Genomic DNA, 19203 nt, shown 5'->3' with positions numbered 1-19203 from the left:
AAGAAATCAAGTTATGAGAAGGATATAAGAATATAGATCGGGCAAAAATTTAATGGATGGAGTGTAATATGGGAAAAGCTTTGGCTGTGAGAATACAGAATATTTTTAAATAGAGAGAGACTGTTGACTGTTGGAAGTCAAATGGATTCTGATGTCTTATTCATTAATGAAAAGGAAATGCTAACCTTTCTTGCCAAGAGGGTTTGAGTATGAAAATAGGCAAGTCCTGCAATAACTAGGTATAGCATAGAACCTTGAAGTGTTTCTGGTTTTAGCCTCGTTACTTTAACGAACAAAATGCTTGCATTGGAAGCAGTTTAGAGGAGTTTCAGTAGGCTGATTCCTGGGCTGAAGAACTGGTCCCATGTGGAAATGTTGGCGAAATTTGAATTAAATGAAAATTGGCTGGAATTAAGAATCTAATGAAACCACGTGAGGCAGCGTGGTGACTCAGTGGTTAGCACGACTACCTCACAGCGCCAGGGATCTGGGTTCACTGTCTCATGTTGGAGATTAGAAGAATACAAGGTGATCTCATTTAAACATGTAAGATTCTGAAGGGAACTTGACAGGAATATCTTCATACAAAGAGTGTTTGAACAAAGAGTGTCCTCAGTATGGATATTGGTGCAGATTTTCTGTTCCAGTAGTGGAATATGGTATGACATTTACTGCACTACCGTGTTCAGAGGAACTGATTTATGACAAGACCTGAAATTCTGGAACCAGAAATGGTTCCATGGGAGCGCTTCACTGATGGTTCCTTTGTCCGATGATTTTGCTTTTTCCTTAATGCTGATTTACTCAACTGTTTCAAGCAGGCATAAAACCTTCTTAGGAATGCAGCTTCCAAGCAAATCACATTTGTATCAAATGCTCCAGCACATTTTGCAATGCTGATTCTGCTGACCACTTCTGCCCAGCACTGCTGACAGCCTCCAGTAACCCCCATGCATGCCACTGTTTAGCCCTCCTTACATTGCTTGCTGTCTCTACAACCCTGCTACTTCTCACTTCAGCGGGTGTGGGGTGGCATTGTTTGGTTTGGAGTGAACTCTGTCGGGAATATGGAGATGAGGGGGTGGGAACCTAAATGACAGAAATATTCACAAATAGTGACGTTTTCTAAATTGCAGATAGACCTCAAGAAACAGGTCTTCAGTTAATGCAATAACAAGGCTGTTATCCCACCTTGTCTCATCACTGGATTCATACAGAGCTGTGACAGAAAAGTCCTAAGACACTGGTGTAAGAGAGTAAGGCTACACCTCTAAATAGGATCAGCAGCATGCACTTTCGCTCAGCTGCTGATGGAAAGATCAGGCAAATCTATTTTTTAAGAGGAAGATGGGTAAATAGTTGAAAAAAATTAAGAAAAAGAGCTAAAAGGAGAAAGTATAGAGTAGGGATTAGTTTTGAATGACTACAATAAGAGTAGACACTATGGAATAAATGGCTTCCTTCTGGCTGTAAATCTATGGTTTTATATTGCATATATCAGGGCCACCTGGCTACCTGTTGGATAGGTATAAGTGACCTTTATCGGGGAAAGATGAGCAGGCGTTGTCATTTTTCTCTTGAAAAGGGCAGGCTCATTGAGGTCTAAATGAGGCTTTTAAAACAGTGAAATATTTTGATGTAGTAGGCACAGATTGTTTCCACTTGTGGAAAAAAGCAAAGCTAAAGACTATTAATTTAAGATAGGAACAATCCAGTAGTGAATTTAGAAGAAACTTGTTTATTTGGAGATTAAGGATGTGCAAGGAGTAGTTGACCAAATGATATAGATACATTTAAAGAAAGGCTGGATAAGTAATGAGGATGAAGGAAGTGGAGAGTTATGTTGATCGAATTAAACGGGAAAGGATGGATCACCTGGATCATATTTGCTGGCATCAACCATTTGGGCCAAATGTCTTGTTTCTCTGCTGATTATGTATAATAGCTATTTGATTTTTTTTCACTTGCTAAGTGATAATTATTTTACAGTGTTGTTATCTGTTAGGGATACAAGCCATCAGAAAATGTTAGTTATTTGATTTTACTTTATCCTTCATATATTGTGTTGCGAGTACCTGCAGGGTTAGCTCCGTTGGCTAGTTTATGACGCAGAGTAATGCCAGTAGCAAGGTTTCAGTTCCTGCACCGACTGAGCTTACCAGATAAGATTTTCCTCGTCCTCGTCCTCGTCGTCCTCCTCCTCGACCTCGTCCTCGTCCTCCTCCTCGTCCTCCTCCTCGTCCTCCTCCTCGTCCTCCTCCTCGTCCTCCTCCTCGTCCTCCTCCTCGTCCTCCTCCTCGTCCTCCTCCTCGTCCTCCTCCTCGTCCTCCTCCTCGTCCTCCTCCTCGACCTCCTCCTCGACCTCCTCCTCGACCTCCTCCTCGACCTCCTCCTCGACCTCGTCCTCGTCCTCCTCGTCTTCCTCTTCCTCTTCCTCCCTCCTGTCTCTCTGTAATGACAGTGCTATGTCCTGGTAAGACTATTGGTACTTTACCTTGACCTTACCTGTAAGAATCCTGGGAAACAGTTGGCACAAACAGATATAGTGATTCCAAGATATACCTGGCGTTGGAAACTAAATAAGTTTATTAGTAGGAATAAGGAAGATCTTGCAAGAGAGGTAACTCTAGATATAAAAATATTTATTCCTCATTGCTACGTTTTTCAACACTGACATATATATCGACCAATATGGGCAGTTGGAGGCTCAGAGGTTAGCACTGCTGCCTCACAGTGCCAGGGACCCGGGTTCGATTCCAGCCTCTGGCGACTGTCTTTGTGGAATTTGCATATTCTCCCTGTGTCAAATAGCTATTATACATAATCAGCAGAGAAACAAGACATTTGGCCCAAATGGTTGATGCCAGCAAATATGATCCAGGTGATCCATCCTTTCCCGTTTAATTCGATCAACATAACTCTCCACTCCCTCCGGGTGCTCTGGTTTCCTCCCACAGTCCAAAGATGTGTCGGTTAGATGAAATGCTAAATTGACCATAATGTTCAGGGATGTGTAGGCTAGGGGCATTAAGTCAGAGGAAATGTAGAGCAATAGGGTAGAGGAATGGATCTGGGTGGGTTACTCTTCGGCAGGTCAGTGTGGCCTTGTTTGGCCAAATGGCCTGTTTCCACAATGTAGGGATTCAATGATACAAAGGAAGAATTTATTTTTAGTGGGATGTCTTTTAGTTCATCACTGTTCTTCCTGATTTAAAATGCCCTGAAGATTTTAACGAAGTACGGGCTGAGGTGTACCAAGCTTTTTGAAGACTTTATTGGAGTTGTAGAGATGTACAGCACGGAAACAGACCCTTCAGTCCAACTCTTCCGTGCCAACCAAATAACCTAACCTAATATAGTCCCATTTGACTGCATTTGGCCCATACCCCTCTAAACGTTTCCTATTCATATACCCATCCAGATGCTTTTTCATGTTGTAATTGTACCAGCCTCCACTTCCTCTGGCAGCTCAGTCCATACACGCACCACCCTCTGTGTGAAAAAGTTGCCACTTAGGTCCCTTTTAAACTTTTCCACTCTCACCCTAAACCTATGCCCTCTAGTTCTGGATTCCCCCACCCCCGGGAAAACACCTTGTCTATTATTGAACGTTTAATTAGTAAAATTGAGAAAGTTTTGTATGAATGGTGCCAATCAAGCGGGCTGTTTGGTCCTAGATAGTTCCAAACCTCTTGAGTGTTGTTGCAGCTGCCTTCATCCAGGCAAGTGGAGAGTATTCCATCACATTCTGGACTTTACCTTGTAGATTGTTAACAGGCTTTGGGGAGTCACGAAGTGAGTTACTCACTGCAGTATTCCTAACCTCTGACTTGCTCTTGTACCCACTGTATTTGTATGGCAGGTCCCGTTGAGATGCTGGTAAACAGTAACCCCCCAGAATTTTGATAGTGAGGGAATTCAGTGATCATAACACCATTAAATATCAAGGGGCAGTGGTTAGATTGTCACTTATGGCAGACGGTCATTGCCTGGCATTTGGGTGGTGTGAATGTTACTTGCCACTTGTCAGTCTAAGCCTGGATATTGTCCAGATCTTGTTGTGTTTGAACATGGACTGCTTCAGGAGTCGCGAATGGTGCTGAACATTTTGCAGTCATTGACGAACATCTTCACCTCTGACCTGATGATGGAAGAAAGGTCATTGATGAAACAGCTGACGATGGTTGGGCCTAGGACACTAAGCTGAGGGACTCCCCACAGAGATGTCCTGGAGTTGAGATGATGGTTATAATGATGCACATTTGGTAATAAATTGTGAGATCTGTATTTTTAATCAGCTTGCTGAAATGTACAATGGCACATGTGGATCAGGTGGGACTTGAACTGGGCCTTCTGGCTCAGAGACAGTGACACTATACTGTACCACAAGAGCCCTTAACTTATGAGTCTATTTCTGCAGCCATTGTTTCCAAATGACACCCCTTGAAGAATTCCACATTTAAGTCAGTGTAGAAACATCTTGCGTATGGGTTGTTTAAGACTTTAATGTTAAATGGGAAGGAAAAGGGTCATTAAAGTTTTCAATTAAGAATAGACCAAATATGAGTAACTTAAACCCATTTGGATTATCTTGTTTTATATAGGATCTAATCCATTTTTATTTTCCTCTATAAGTCATGTGTCTCTGTTTCTTGTTGAAATAAGAACCATTTCATTTATTTTGTTGGTCTTTCAGATGTGTAAAGTTAATTTGGTAGGTGGTTAGTGCACTCCCTAGATCCATACCTTATCATTCTTTTTGTTCTGGCAATTGCTGCTATTAATGTTTAGTCAGCCAGCACACAAATGTTTTTACCTGTTATATGCCCCCCCCAGCAAAAAGTACACAGTTGTACCTTTAGTGCAATAGTAAGTGCAATTTTCTGTTTGCCTTAAATTGAAATAAAAGTCCTTTTCTTCAAAGTGGTCCTGGTTCCTAACATAAACATTTAATGAAATTACATTTAATGCTTATAATCTTGCAAATCTCCACAATCGCAGCAAATTATGACATGATCCCCAATTGCTACAGAACGTAATTTGCCAGAATCTACAGAAAGAAACTCATAAAAACGTCTCTCTTTGAGTTTAGGAAATTGGCAAAATTCTGTGGGTGCTAATTTGAATATCATTTTTTGAAAAGTTTTAATTAACAGTCAACTTTCCAAACATTTCTCATGTTAACTTTGAATTCTTTTAGAAAAGACGGTTCCAAATTTTCTTTCTGAAGTCGTTTTCGACAGTTAGATGAATACTTCAAAATATCATGTAGTAAATAGTCAAATTAAAGTCTTTGTTGTGTTTGCGAAGAACTGAGTCTATATTTGCAGAGCAAGTATTACTACTAACGAGGAAAACAAGTGCTGTAAAAATGGAAAATTGATCCACTCGTATGCATCATTAACTCCCTCTAACAATAGAAGAGCACCTGTACCATTAAGTCCCCTTGACACCATTTGCCATGAGATCATCTTTAAGATACAGTATCTGAATCAATCATTTTTGCTATAATTTCACACTTTCTTTCTGATTACTCAGCTGTGGTAAAATGAGTTTCTGTTAATATAGCTGTTCTGGTCATTGAATATTGATGCATGGTTTCTTGGTCTGTTTACCTGCTTTAACTGCAAAATGCACTAATTTTTAAAAATTTGTCGCAGTCTTTTTGAGTAATGAACTGAAAAGTTTCATAATAGGTGTGTCCAAATTGAATATGTATTCAACACCTGCCACTACTTTGTGTTAGGTTTTAGTTGTGTAGACATTGCTACGGGTATTACATGTGCCACAGTTTGAACAGTCATGTCTAACAACCTTGACAAAATTCAGTATTTTGGGAGCACAATATTTTGTCAAACTTCAAGATTGTACAGAACATTGGTGCGGCCTCTTCTGGAATATTGTGTTCAGTTCTGGTCTCTCAGTTATATGAAGGATATTATCAAGCTGCAGAGGGTTCAGAAGAGATTTACCAGGATGTTCCCGAGTGTGGAAAGTTTGAGTTATAAAGAAAGGCTGAGACTTTTTTTTACTGGAGCGTAGGAGGTTAAGAGGAGATCTGATAGAAGTTTACAAAATAATGAGAGGTATAGATAGAGTTGATGGTAGTTGTCTTTTCCCTAGGATGGGAGATTTCAAGACTAGGGGGTACATTTTTAAGATGAGAGGAGAGACACTTTAAAAAGACACAAGGCAATTTTTTTTTTTACACAGAGGGTGGTCCATGTGTGGAATGAATTTCCTGAGAAAGTGGTGGATGCGGATAAATTGTAACGTTTAAAAGACATTTGGATAGATGCATGAATAGGAGATGTTTGGAGGGATGTAGACCAAGAGCAGGAAAGTGGGACTAGCTTAGTTTGGGATGATGGTCGGCATGGACTGGTTGGACCAAAGGGTCTTTTTCCGTGCTGTATGACTATGACTTTATGTGGTTTGCCATCCCTCAAATTATCCCTGTATTTATTTTTCATGTTTAATACTCTCCTGTAACAGTGATTTATGCTGGGAGTATATATTTTATGGAAAGATGCTAAATAATGAGTGAAAAGTGGAACTTACTGGATCAATTTTTTCTTTGTTCATTCAAAGGATAAGGGCATTGCTGGCTAGGTAGCATTTATGCCCATTCTAATTGCCTCGAGGGCAGTTAAGAGTCAACCAAATTGCTGTGAGTCAGGAGTCACATATAAGCCAGATCAGGTAGAGATGGCAGCTTCCTTCTTTAAAAGACATTAATGAAAGAAAACCCTGAATGTAGGAGTGCTAAGAGATAAAGGATTTGGGGATCTTATAAATGAGGTGTATGCAGTTTGGAATAAAGAAATAATGATGAACTTGTACAAAAGTTATACTATAGTTAAGACTATTAATTCAGGTTTTGCAGCACCCATTAAAGAAGGAATGTCAAAACCATAGAATGCATATTATATTATTTCATCTGAATGATCCCATTGAATAATGCATTTAAGAAGGAGGACTTGATATGCTGGAGCTGTTTCCATTGAAGCAGAGTATGTTAATTGGATTCTGAAGAGGTGGCATTTGGCCTCTGTTTCTCTTTTCGCACATGCTACCCAATCTGTAGAGATTCTCCAGCATTTTCTGTTCTTACTTTAGTTTAATGGATTTTTTTTAAATGAAGAATTTTCAAAAGAGGAATAAAGATTGTTTTCTGTGATGAGAGAGATAATTATGAGGAATCAAGAGAAGCTAGAACATCTTGACAGAATTTTTGGGGCACGTTGGTGGGTAAAATGATGAATGTCTTATTATTTAAAGGAAAATTAGATAAATACTTGATGCTAAGGAAGAGGTTACAGTGGAGAAGGGAGGAGAGTCAGGTAATGGGATTGATTTTGAAATGCTTGAGCAAATTCCTTGCACATACATGTGGACTGAATGGTCTCCTATGCTGCAAATCCTAATGATTCAATAAAGTCAGAACAGGTACTCTCAATTTCTCGCATGCAAGTTTTATGTTTCATTCCAGGTTGATGCTAGGTATCTCTCTGGCATTGAGTCACAGTGTGCAAATTCTTACAAAAAATTTATCTTGTTGTAAAAGAGGAACTTGAAAAAAGAGGATTTAACCTCGATTTTCAAGCGTTTTCCTTCAGCCGACTTTCCTGTCGTCCATGTATTTATGGACCAGCATTGGATCCTGAACTTGCTACATGTCAGTTTACAATTCTCACATTTTGTTCAAAACCCTCCCAACTATCATAGTCTTTGTAATTTCCTTCAGTCATACAATCCTCGAATCTCTGCGACACTCCATTTTTGAATTTGTTTTATTTGCTTTCCCATCACTTCTGGAATTAACTCTTTAATCATCTCCACCTTTCCATTCAGAAACAAAAACAGAACTTGCTGGAGGTCTGAGCAGGTCCAGCAGCATCTGTGAAAGAAATCAGAGTTAATGTTTTGACCTTTCCTCAAAGACATTTTCTTCTTTTAAGTAGCTTCTTAGCACCTGCCTCTTTGATCGAGTATTTAGCTCAGTATCTTGAGTTTTTCCAAGTGCACTCCTGTAAAGTGCATCCTTTACTAATGTAAATGTCATATAAATATCACATTGCTGTGACAAAACATTGTCAAATATTAGGAGAAAGTCAGGACTGCAGATGCTAGTGTTCAGAGCTGAAAAGTGTGGCATTGGAAAAGCACAGCAGGTCAGGCAGCATCCGAGGAGCAGGAGAGTCAACGTTTCATCAGGAATATTAGTAAAAGTGGTCAAACAGGAACACAGATTAACACCCAAAACCTACTGTTGAAGGGATGACTTTCTTTTATTATGTGTTTTCATTGCACCTCCATTTATATATATGTTGCATAGTGCCCTTTTCATGGAAAGATTATCCCAAGAGATGAGCAAGGAAATCCTGTGAATCCAGAAGATATCCAAAGACTGAAGCAAGAAGAACAGCAGAAACAGAAAGCGAAAGCTGGTATGTCAGCATGATTTTTCAAAATCTTTGTAATATATATTTGCCAGTGAACCAACATATACTCAGTAAATAGGCAAATTTTAAATCTGTGTCTGACCAAATTCAGGGTCATTGTCAAATGTAAAGACACAGTTACATCCAAAAACCCTAGCTACTCACCCCTACATCAAAGACATCTCAGAAATGACTGCCAGAATACTCAGACCCCTTGGCATACGGTAGCCCACAAACCTACCAACACACTAAAACAGCAGCTAATGAACTTGAAAGATCCTATACAGACAACAAGCAAAACTAATGCCATTTACAAAATACCTTGCAAGAACTGTAACAAACACTACATTGGACAAACAGGCAGAAAATTAGCCACCAGGATACATGAACATCAATTAGCCACAAAAAGACGTGACCCACTCTCAGTAGTATCTTTACAGCAGATGAGGAAGGACACCACTTCGACTGGGACAACCTAAGAGAAGCCAAACAGAGACACGCACGAGAATTCCTAGAAGCATGGCATTCCAACAAACACTCTATCAACAAACACATTGACTTGGATCCCATTTACCACCCCGGTAAAAAGATCAGGAAATGACATCATCAACCCGAGGAATCCTAAACGCATAAATAAAAAAGTGGGCTATACCACCAGTGCATCATCCAGAGGCTCACTGAAGATGTTACCTAGTATGGTGATGAAGCGACTGAAAATGAACCTTCCAGCTCAGCGAGTAAACCTACATCCAATACAGCTACCTTATTGACATATTATGTGGGAAAGGGAATACTTGTCTGAACAGGAAAGGCTTCAACAGCTTAAACTAAGGAATTTAAATCAGAGAGCATGCAAAAATGAGAGACCAGATCCTTTTAGAACTCTAGCATTAGTGTTTTCAAAATATGGTAAATCAATTTCCATTAATACTGTGCATCTTTATTTTCACAACAGGCCTATTGTGTAGCACCTTATCCACACCATGAAGCAGGAGCAAGAAGTATGCTCTGGTGAAATTTATTTGGAACATGTTACCTAAAGGAAAATTATGAGTGAGATTTGAAAGTTCTGAAGATCTGAATTGAGCTGTTATTGGGCAACCTTGTATAAATCAAAAAGTGCCCCATTTGAGTCACTGACTCACTCAGATTTGTAAATTAATGCATAGGCAAACTGAAAAATAGAGGGACTAGTAAAGTGGTGAGAATAAAGGTGAAAAGTTGTATTTATATAGTACATTTCCTGTCTTCAGGGTCAAATGTTCATTCCTGTACTAGCTTAAATCAGGAATCCATTTCCTGTGTAAGACCAGGATTATAGGGGGAGTTATGGGGAAATCTCATGACTGGGTAGAGCCTTTCCCCATACCAGTCAGAAAGCCTAAGCCTAATTATCTGATTGACCACATTTAAGTTTCTAAAAATTGCATTCCAAATTTGTAGAGTTTTGTTTTTTGAAATAAAATTCTAAATCTTAATTGTAAGATAATTAAGTCTTTAATTCTCTAATTAGGATTTTACTGCATTTCCATGCTAACTCAAGATTGTGCTCAAGTTTCCATAGGAATATAGCTGACTAACTTATTCTGTATCAATTTATTAATGTGGGAATTGGGTCACATCTTAATTATGGTTCTTGATGAGATGTAACCTGCCCAGAAACTATGTGGCAGAGCTTCTGAAACAGAAGGTCAGAATAGCTACTGTTTTGGCACTGTATTGGAAAGAAGCAGTTGGTCTCCACTAAAAGAGGATTTGCAAATAACTCTCAAGTGTTTTTGATCATTCAATCTTATCTTGACTTTTACTAGAGTCAAATGCCATAGAGACACAAGCAGCTGGAAATATTCAGCATATTGATCAGTTTTTCAGATTTAAAGTATTTGCCATTTTTCTTTTGAAGTCGTGAAACTTGAAAGGTTCAGAAAAGATTTACAAAGATGTTGCCAGGGTTGGAGGATTTGAGTTATGGGAAGAGGCTGAATAAGCTGGGGCTGTTTGCCCTGGACTGTCAAAGGCTGAGGTCTTTATAAAATCATGAGGGAGATAGGATAATAGACAAGGTCTTTTCCCTGTGGTGGGGAGTCCAGAACTAGAGGGCGTAGGCTTGGGTGAGAGGGGAAAGATATAAAGGGGACCTAAGGGGCAACTTTTTCACACAGAGGGTGGTGCGTGTATGGAATGAACTACCAGAGGAAGTAATGGAGGCTGATACAATTACAGCATTTAAAAGGCATCTAGATGGTTATATGAATAGGAGGGATTTAGAGGAATATGGGCCCAAGTGCTGGCAAATGGGATTAGGTTAGGTTAGGATATCTTGTCGGCATGGACGAGTTGGACTGGGGGGTCTGTTTCTGTGCTGTACATCTCTATGAACTAAAGCACATTATTGATGCAATAATGTCATTGTGCCACCAAACCTGTTAACTCACCATTCCACATTACTCGCACGTTGAACTGGTTTGCAAGGTGTTTTAACTGGATAACTTTGACCCTTTATGTCTATCTCTTGTGTAAATGGACATCAAGAAAAATACTTAAATACATGATACATTGAGTTTCCATTTTTGGATTGAATAGATTAGATTGCAGGATTTCATTTTCTGTTGTTATTCTCATAGATAATTTTGGCTTTGTATATTTGATATTAATGGCAATCATACTGTGTCAATCAAATCATTACAATTTTGTGCTGTGTGTATCCCAGATTTGAGCTGGAAATGTGTTGCTGGAAAAGCGCAGCAGGTCAGGCAGCATCCAGGGAACAGGAGAATCGACGTTTCGGGCATAAGCCCTTCTTCAGGCTTATGCCCGAAACGTAGATTCTCCTGTTCCCTGGATGCTGCCTGACCTGCGCTTTTCCAGCAACACATTTCCAGCTCTGATTTCCAGCTCTGATCTCCAGCATCTGCAGACCTCACTTTCTCCTATCCTAGATTTGATGCAAGTGTGCATTTAAAACTAAAACCAAACTGATTAGTAGTGTTAACAGTGTTGCCTTCAGGTGGCTTTGAATCTAAAATTCAGTTGGAATTCAGCAGTTTGAAGTGTTCAGTGTTCCATTTTAAAATAGATTGAATCCCAAATACTGTTTGACACAGTGAATGAACATAGACATAACAGTATTACAATCTATTTGGGAATGACAGCAGAAATGTGCATAGGACAATGGTGCTTCCTGCAGTCTGATCCTTTCTAAATCATTTGATTCTTTCATAGCTTGTAGCGTTTACATAAAACCGTAAGTGTAACGCAGATGCTCCACATAACTGATGACTAGATTTTGATACTATGAATCGATGATAAAGCACATTGACTGACTAATCTGTAGCTTTCATCGTTTCCTTTACTTCACACACAGAAGCAAATTAAGTACTTTTTTTGTGTCAGTACTCCACAATATCTGGTCTTTCAGCCTTTAGTGACTTGTTAACAAACAGGTATCAGGACAACCACGGAAAGGCAGACCGCTGGCCAGTCAGATGTGAAATAGCATCTCTTTACTAACTACAGTATTGATTTTTTTTTCCAAACTGTGTAATTTTTTTCACCATCAGTAAAGTCAGCAACACTATATGAAGAGCTTTCGGGTCCATCAAGGCTCTAAAGACTGTTCTTCCTTGGCACTCTATTGATTTCTTTTCAAAGGCTTTTAAATTGGTCCTTCATTTTGTTGAAATGCTCATTTCATACTGACTGGGCCCCAGTATTTTTTTGCCGTATTTATACAAGTGTCCCATTCATGGAGCTCTAAGCTGGTACCGCCTTGTTGTTATTGGAAGGTCTTGTGTCTAACTGTGCTTTATTTTGACCTTAATCATAGATTAATGGTTTCATTTTTTGACTTGTGTTACTTTTATACTTAATCTCTCTCAAGATTAAATAAATCTTTTGGATCAACTTTGTTCATGAGCCTCTCTTTCTCCCTTAGCTTGTCAGCTTCTTCTATGGATGACACTTTACACTGAATTAACCCTGTGTGAATCATAGTTTGTTTGTGAGGACTGATTTAAAAAGAAATAAATCAAATAATTCCTTTCTTGCTAAAATCTATTTTGTTGGAGTTTTTGTGTTCATTGAGTTAGAGCTGCCTGAGTTTTACTGGGCTCTCACTGGCATTAGTTGGGCATAACCTTTAGTGTAATTAAAATGGTGTGGAAATGAAGCAAAGTTGATGTGAGACAATACTTTTTAGGGTATGGAGTACACAGTCTGAAAATGTGGTGCAGGGAGGTACAATTGAGTCATTCAAGATGTCATTCAATGATTATTTGCATTAATTGCAGAGATATGGGGAAAAGGCAGGAAATTGGCTGTCAGTATTGGAACTGTTGTAGGCACGATGGGCCAAATAGCTTCCTCTCACGCCTTGACAATTCTCTGATTCAATGTAGTTGCTTCAACATTTCTGTTGGATCCAGCAGGGTACCAATGGAACCACTGAAGGTTCAATGTTTTTAAATTATTTGACTGAAAATTTTCTATGGTGAATGTTTAGCTCTATCAGTTTATCCAATTTGGAAGAAAGAAGGTGCACCCATTTCTGGCTGGAATAGTGCTGTCCATTATATTGACAAAGGACAGAAAACATCTTCATGTAATACAGCATGCCTAAGGAAATCAGTGGCTCATTACATGTTTAAGAACCTCACTACATGATTGATTTGTCTGAGGAAAGTTTGACCTTGAACTGCTTGTTTGGCTACATTCAAAGGATATTGTTGAAATAAACAATTATAGAGCCAGGAAGAGCAGAGAGCCCAAGAGATCTTAACAAGCAGAAGGAAGGATGAAATCGTAGAAGATATCATATCACTGCCCCAGTTACATTACAGAAGACAGAAGGCTAACCATCACCTCCTTAAGGGTAGTTAGGATAGAGAATAAATGCTGGCCTAAACAGCAACACCCTTATCCCATAAATGATCAGTTTGAAAAAGACTTGAAAGTATAACCTGTATTCCCAATATTTAGAAGTTTCATAGGTATTTCTTTCATGACAGACTGGCAGGATCCAGAGTTGATGCGTGAAATTGAAGCTGCTACAGGTGTAGATCTTGGTTCTTCAAAATATGACAGAAAAGATAAAAAGGGAAAAGGAAAGAAGAAAAAGTATCCAAATCTCACCGATTTGAAACAGCAGAGCAATACATCTCGATCAAGGTTGGAGAAACGAGTATTAAACAAGTAAGGATTTTATTCATTATTTCTTTCAAAGGGCTTCTGTTTCTATTAGTTTAGAAAGGATTGCTTTTACTTGGAGAATATGTGCTTACCATTGTGCACGAAGAAAACTCTTTTCAAATTCAGTATGCAAGATTATTTTTGTTATAGGTGTTTAAATCTTTCTAACAAATTGTAAGTTTATCAATGGTTTTTATTCATTAGCCAGTAATGTAATTCTCTTTTGCCACTAATTCCAAGGTGTTCAAACAACCGGAATCATCACATCATTGTATGAAGCAAGTTGGCCTTGTCAGGGCTTTAAAACAGTCATATAATTAGTCCTACTTGCTTGCTATTTCCTCATTATCCTGCAGACATTTCCTCTTCATATATTTATCCAGTTCCTTTTGAAAGCTGCTATTGAATCTGCATCCACTACCTTGGAGGCAGTGCTTTCCAGATCATAGCTTCACACTTTTTTTTAAAAGAACTTATGCTCATATCATCACTTTTTTTTTCTGCCAGTTATCTTTCTTACCTCTGATTATCGATCCACCTATCAGTCAAAATATTCATCCTTATTTACTTTAACATACTTTATCATTTGAACACCTTTGTCATTTATGTTTCGTTATTCTTTCATGGGATATGAATGTGGCTAGCATGTTGCCCTTACCTAATTGCTGCTGAACTGAGTAACTTGTTAAGCTGCTTTAGAGGGCAATTAACAATCATCATGTTGCTGTGGATTTGGAGTCACATGTAGACTACACTAACAGAGTTCCTTCCCTAAAAAACATTAGTGAACAGACAGGTTTTTATGACGATTGATAATAGTTGGCATGATCATCGCTGAGATTATTATACCACTACTGAGAGTAGCTTTATATTACAAGAGTACTAATTGAATTCAAAATTTACCTATATTCCCTGGGAATTAATCTGGGACTCTGGATTACTTGCCCAGTGGCATTACTACTATGTGATCACTTCCCCAAACCGCCTCAAATTCAGACAATAAATCTATTTCCTATAATCTCTCCACTTAACTGAAGTCTTTCATCCCTGGTATCGTTATAGTAAACTTACAATAAATCTCCTGTGCACTCCCTCTCAATTTTGACAATTTTCCTAAGTGTACCTTGAATTTAATGTAATATTCCAGATGGAGTTTATAAAGGTTTAGCATAACACTTTTATGAATAGAGGCATAGAAGGCTAAAGCACAGGATTATTTAAATAAACAAATCAAAGAACTGCAGACCTAGAAATCTGAAAGAGTATGGTGGCTGGACTTGAAACATTTATTCTGCTTTCTCTCCACAGATGATACCAGGCCAGTTGAGTTTCTCTTAAAACTCCTTTTGTTCCAGTTATATGTATATCTTTTTGATGGATTTCACTGCTTATTCTGGCAAGCACAAAAACTTGCTTACCTGTACCCGTACTTGTCTCTGTTTTGCACCCCCTTTAGAAATGTCTTATTTAGTTCTTATTTCTCATTTTTCCTACTAAATTAATCTTTTCACATTTATTTTAATTTTATGTAACTACTCGATATCTTTGTCTTTGCTCGCCTGAAGACTATTATGTTTCTTATTATTTATTCTATATGATTTAATTATTTCAAAGTTTATAATATATGAATTATAGTTTGTGTAAGAACTGAGGGAATGCTGTATAGTTCAAATTGCTGTGAGGGTTAAATGAAATTTGAAAAGGGTGCCATTTGCAAAAGGGGCAATGAGATTCTTATCATTGTTTATCACCATACACAGGTCAACCATTCAGTTATATCAGTTGCTTCACAACTTCCTATTATAATTTAATCGCTTCAGACCCAAACCCCACACAAAAAAGGTACATATAAATAAAATAAAATGCAACATTTTCATGTTCTGATCCAAATTTAAGTTCTGCAGTGCCTAAAGAGTTAACTGATCTTCCAGCCTTTTTTTAACCACGAGAAAAGAAAAAGCTTGAATTTTTCAAGTAATAAAATCCTGCTGTTCCTGTCAATAGAATTTAGTGTGTGGTTGCACAGGTCTGAGATGGATATCATTTCATTTACAGCACCACACAGTGCAGTGATGCTGATGCCAGACTTAACATTACACACCAGGACATGTCAAGGCCACTGAATTAGTGCTAAAGACTCCTCTTAAGAATTAGATATTTGGGCTGCAGCTCTGCAGTTTCCTAATTTCACAGGTCTTGGAGATAGAAATGATACTGTTAAATGTACACAGTGGCCTGGTGTGCTTTTATTAACAGAATGTATTTTCAAGGTATTACATAGCTTAAAGTATTGATCTCTTCTGTAACTGCTGCAGGGGAAATCAGTGCTCAGACACTCTTATTTGAGTTATTACAATTTTTATTAAATTCAAGCTTTTCCGTTTAGGCATTTATTGTACCATTCTGTTCAAACCAATCATTCCTAATGAATCAGAGCTACAATACTAATGTTTTCAGTTGCTGTAGATCAGTTCAAGGGAATAGGTGTGAATTTTTTTTTTTAAATCTCATTAAAGAAAGACAGTTGATTAAAACCAAATTCATTGTTGCAGTTTGCATGAAATCCTTAAATCTTTTAAGTACTAGTTGCTCCTTTTAAAGTCAGAAATGGATGGTTCCTGACATTTATTAAGCAAATATCACTTAATTCACAACTGCACGGAAATGGTAAATAAAAATTGTAGAAGCAAGGCAGGAAGATGAATTTCAAGGACTCTTAAAAAGAATACTGAACATTTGAAGGATGAGCTTCACCACAGGTGACTAACAGAACATCATCTCCAGAAAGTGTGTAAAGCATACTGCTCTTCATAAACACTGTAGGCAGTGTGCAAATTTTGGTAAGTGGTTTTGAATGGGAAGAGTGTGAGAGGGACTAAAGCTAATTGGTGAAGATGTAAAAGTAGTCATTTTGTTTGTTAATTTTTGGGATCAACAAACAATTGTGCAAAGATTTTCATTAGGTCATTAAGTAGGTCTGCAATAGACCTCGTGAAAGGAACAGGTTATGAAATTGATTTTCATTAATTAAGTTTTATTTTAAATGCAAGGGAAATTCACCATTTTAGCTCCACTACAATTCTGGCAAACCTGCAGTGAGTCTGCACTGCATTCGCTCATGACCAATATCCTCCCTTGGGTGCGATGTTCAAAACTGAACACAGTTCTCTAAATAGGATGCAACCAGACCTTTGTAGATCATGCAATTGTCAAATTTCTTTTGTGGCTTGGTCAATTCAAAATTTCAACTGAGATTAATAGATTTTGTTTAGGCAGGTATACTAAAGATCCTGAAGCCAAGGCAAATAGATGGAGTTGAGGTTCAGAAGCCATGATATATCACAAGTGTTATGGCATAAAAGGAGGTTATTCAAGCTATCAAGCCAACTCTCTACAAGAGCAATTTATCTAGTTACACTCCTCCTTCTATTTCCCATTTGTTTCCCATTAGGTACTTGCTTAGTTCCCTCTTTAAAGCCACTGTTGAGTACACCTGCAGCATCTTGCAGGCAGTGCATTCTAGTTCGTAGTACATGTTGACTTTTAAGAAATAAATTTTTGCTTACATTTCCAATGGTTCTTTTGCCAATCACTGTAAATGACCTTTCTCTTCTTTTTGACACCTTTGCCAATGGAAACTGTTTCTTTGGTTACTCTGTCAGGAGAGATGATTATTTCGAATATCTCAGTCAAATGTCCTGTCAACCTCTCCCTCTAAGAACATTTTCCAACCTATTTGAAGTCCGAAATTCCTGGAACAATTCTGCACTTTCTTCTAAAACGTTCCTGTCCTTTCTAACCTGCAGTGTATGTTTAGATTCAGCACAAGTCACTATGTTATGAAGATTTATAATAGCTTCCTTTTTGTACACTCTGCCTCTGTTTTTAAAGTGCAGAAGACCATATGCCTTTTTACCTATTTCTCAAGCTGCTGTGCTGTCTTCAGCAGTTTGTGCAAATTTATCTGTGTTCTACCCATCCTTTAGAATTGTTTCTACATCTTGCAAAATCATTAATGTTGTGATTTACCTGTAGTTTGATTCAGTGCCTCAGTTAGTGTGCTGTTCATGACTCAGATTGGCTTCAGAGCCCCAATTGAGCTTCGTGGCATTTCCATTTTTGCTGTAGATGCTACCTGACACACTGAATATTTCCAGTATTTTTTTGTTTCTGCTTCAGATCTTAAACATGAGTTTGTTTTTCTGTACCATTCATTATTTGGTTGTTAAGGGTTGGACCGAAGGATCTGTTTCCATGCTGTACATCTCTATGACTCTAAGTGAAGGTACAAGAATGTGCTGTGCTAATGGACTGTTAATTTCCTTTGTTTTGAACTGAGTTGTTTGTCAATAATAAGCTAAATTAATATCACTATATATCTATCTTTATCTTGTCATATTGTGATTGGAATCTTGTGCATTGATACAAATTATTTTGTTAGCTGCATAGGAGGATAATCAGTGGAGTTTAAAAAAACAGATATGTTCGAAAAATTTAAAGGAAAGTGGAAAACCTTTATTGGCCATTGTCATTCATTGACCTTGTGTAAATAAAACCATTTGTTGACTCAATACCTGTGTCTCAAACTCATGTTTTAGACGGACAACTCTTGTTTGACCATGTGATAATCCCTGTAACCAGTGAACAAAATGAGAGTTCTCTATTGGAATCCTTGGGTCTCACTATCATTTACCATAATATGTAAGAAATGAGCAGAGTGGATCATTGAGACTATCCATGCCTATTGCCTTGCTTCAGTAGTTCCATTATTCTGTCTTTAGAAGTCAAACATCAGTCTTTTTAGGGTAAATTCAACTTTGATAGAGCCCCACAAGTGGCCTCCTTAGGGATTAGTGTAATTTGGCATTTCTTAGTTGGCATAGATATGGTGGACTGAAGGGCCTGTTTCTATGCTGTTTGATTCAATGATCTCTTTGGGGAGGGAGTGGTAATGTCACTGGGCTAGTAATGTAGAACCTCAGGTTAATGTTTTCGGAACATGGATTCAAATCCCACCATAGCAGATGGTGAAATTTAAATTCAGTGAAAGTCTGAATAAAAAGCTAGCTAGCTGTGATTTTTCAATTGTTAGAGTCATAGAGATGTACAGCATGGAAACAGACCCTTCGGTCCAACCTGTCCATGCCGACCAGATATCCCAACCCAATCTAGTCCCACCTGCCAGCACCCAGCCTATATCCCTCCAAACCATTCCTATTCATATACCCATCCAAATGCCTCTTAAATGTTGCAGTTGTACCAGCCTCCACCACATCCTCGAGCAGCTCATTGCATACACGTACCACCCTCTGCATGAAAACGTTACCCCTTAGGTCTCTTTTATATCTTTCCCCTCTCACCCTAAACCTATGCTCTCTAGTTCTGGACTCCCCAACCCCAGGGAAAAAGACTTTGTCTATTTATCCTATCCATGCCCCTCATAATTTTGTAAACCTCTATTGTCACAATCCATCAGATTCTCCAGTATCCTTCAGAGAAGGAAATGTGCCACCATTAAAAACACTTTGTAAAATATGTAAAATCTTTTTTCTCAGTACAGATATTTACAAAA

The 19203-nt window shown here is 38.2% G+C and overlaps 1 protein-coding gene across 3 annotated transcripts in view; it reads left to right on the top strand.

Moving 5' to 3' along the window:
- Positions 1-19203, top strand: part of uvssa (UV-stimulated scaffold protein A) — a 110631-nt gene that overhangs the window by 89041 nt on the left and 2387 nt on the right. For 2 of the 3 annotated variants that reach the window (XM_043708333.2, XM_043708245.2), the window contains exons 12-13: positions 8339-8450; positions 13451-13634. In XM_043708333.2, coding sequence (XP_043564268.2) covers positions 8339-8450; positions 13451-13634 — 296 coding nt within the window. Of the gene's footprint in view, positions 1-8338; positions 8451-13450; positions 13635-19203 lie in introns of those variants that run through there. The other variant, XM_043708507.2, reaches the window with a different exon arrangement.

This window comes from Chiloscyllium plagiosum, unplaced genomic scaffold, assembly GCF_037043375.1.
Source record: "Chiloscyllium plagiosum isolate Xiang-an unplaced genomic scaffold, Cpla_swu_hap1 HiC_scaffold_1, whole genome shotgun sequence".
In the NCBI taxonomy this organism is placed as follows: Eukaryota; Metazoa; Chordata; class Chondrichthyes; order Orectolobiformes; family Hemiscylliidae; genus Chiloscyllium; species Chiloscyllium plagiosum.
This window is presented reverse-complemented; position numbering and strand designations above follow the sequence as displayed.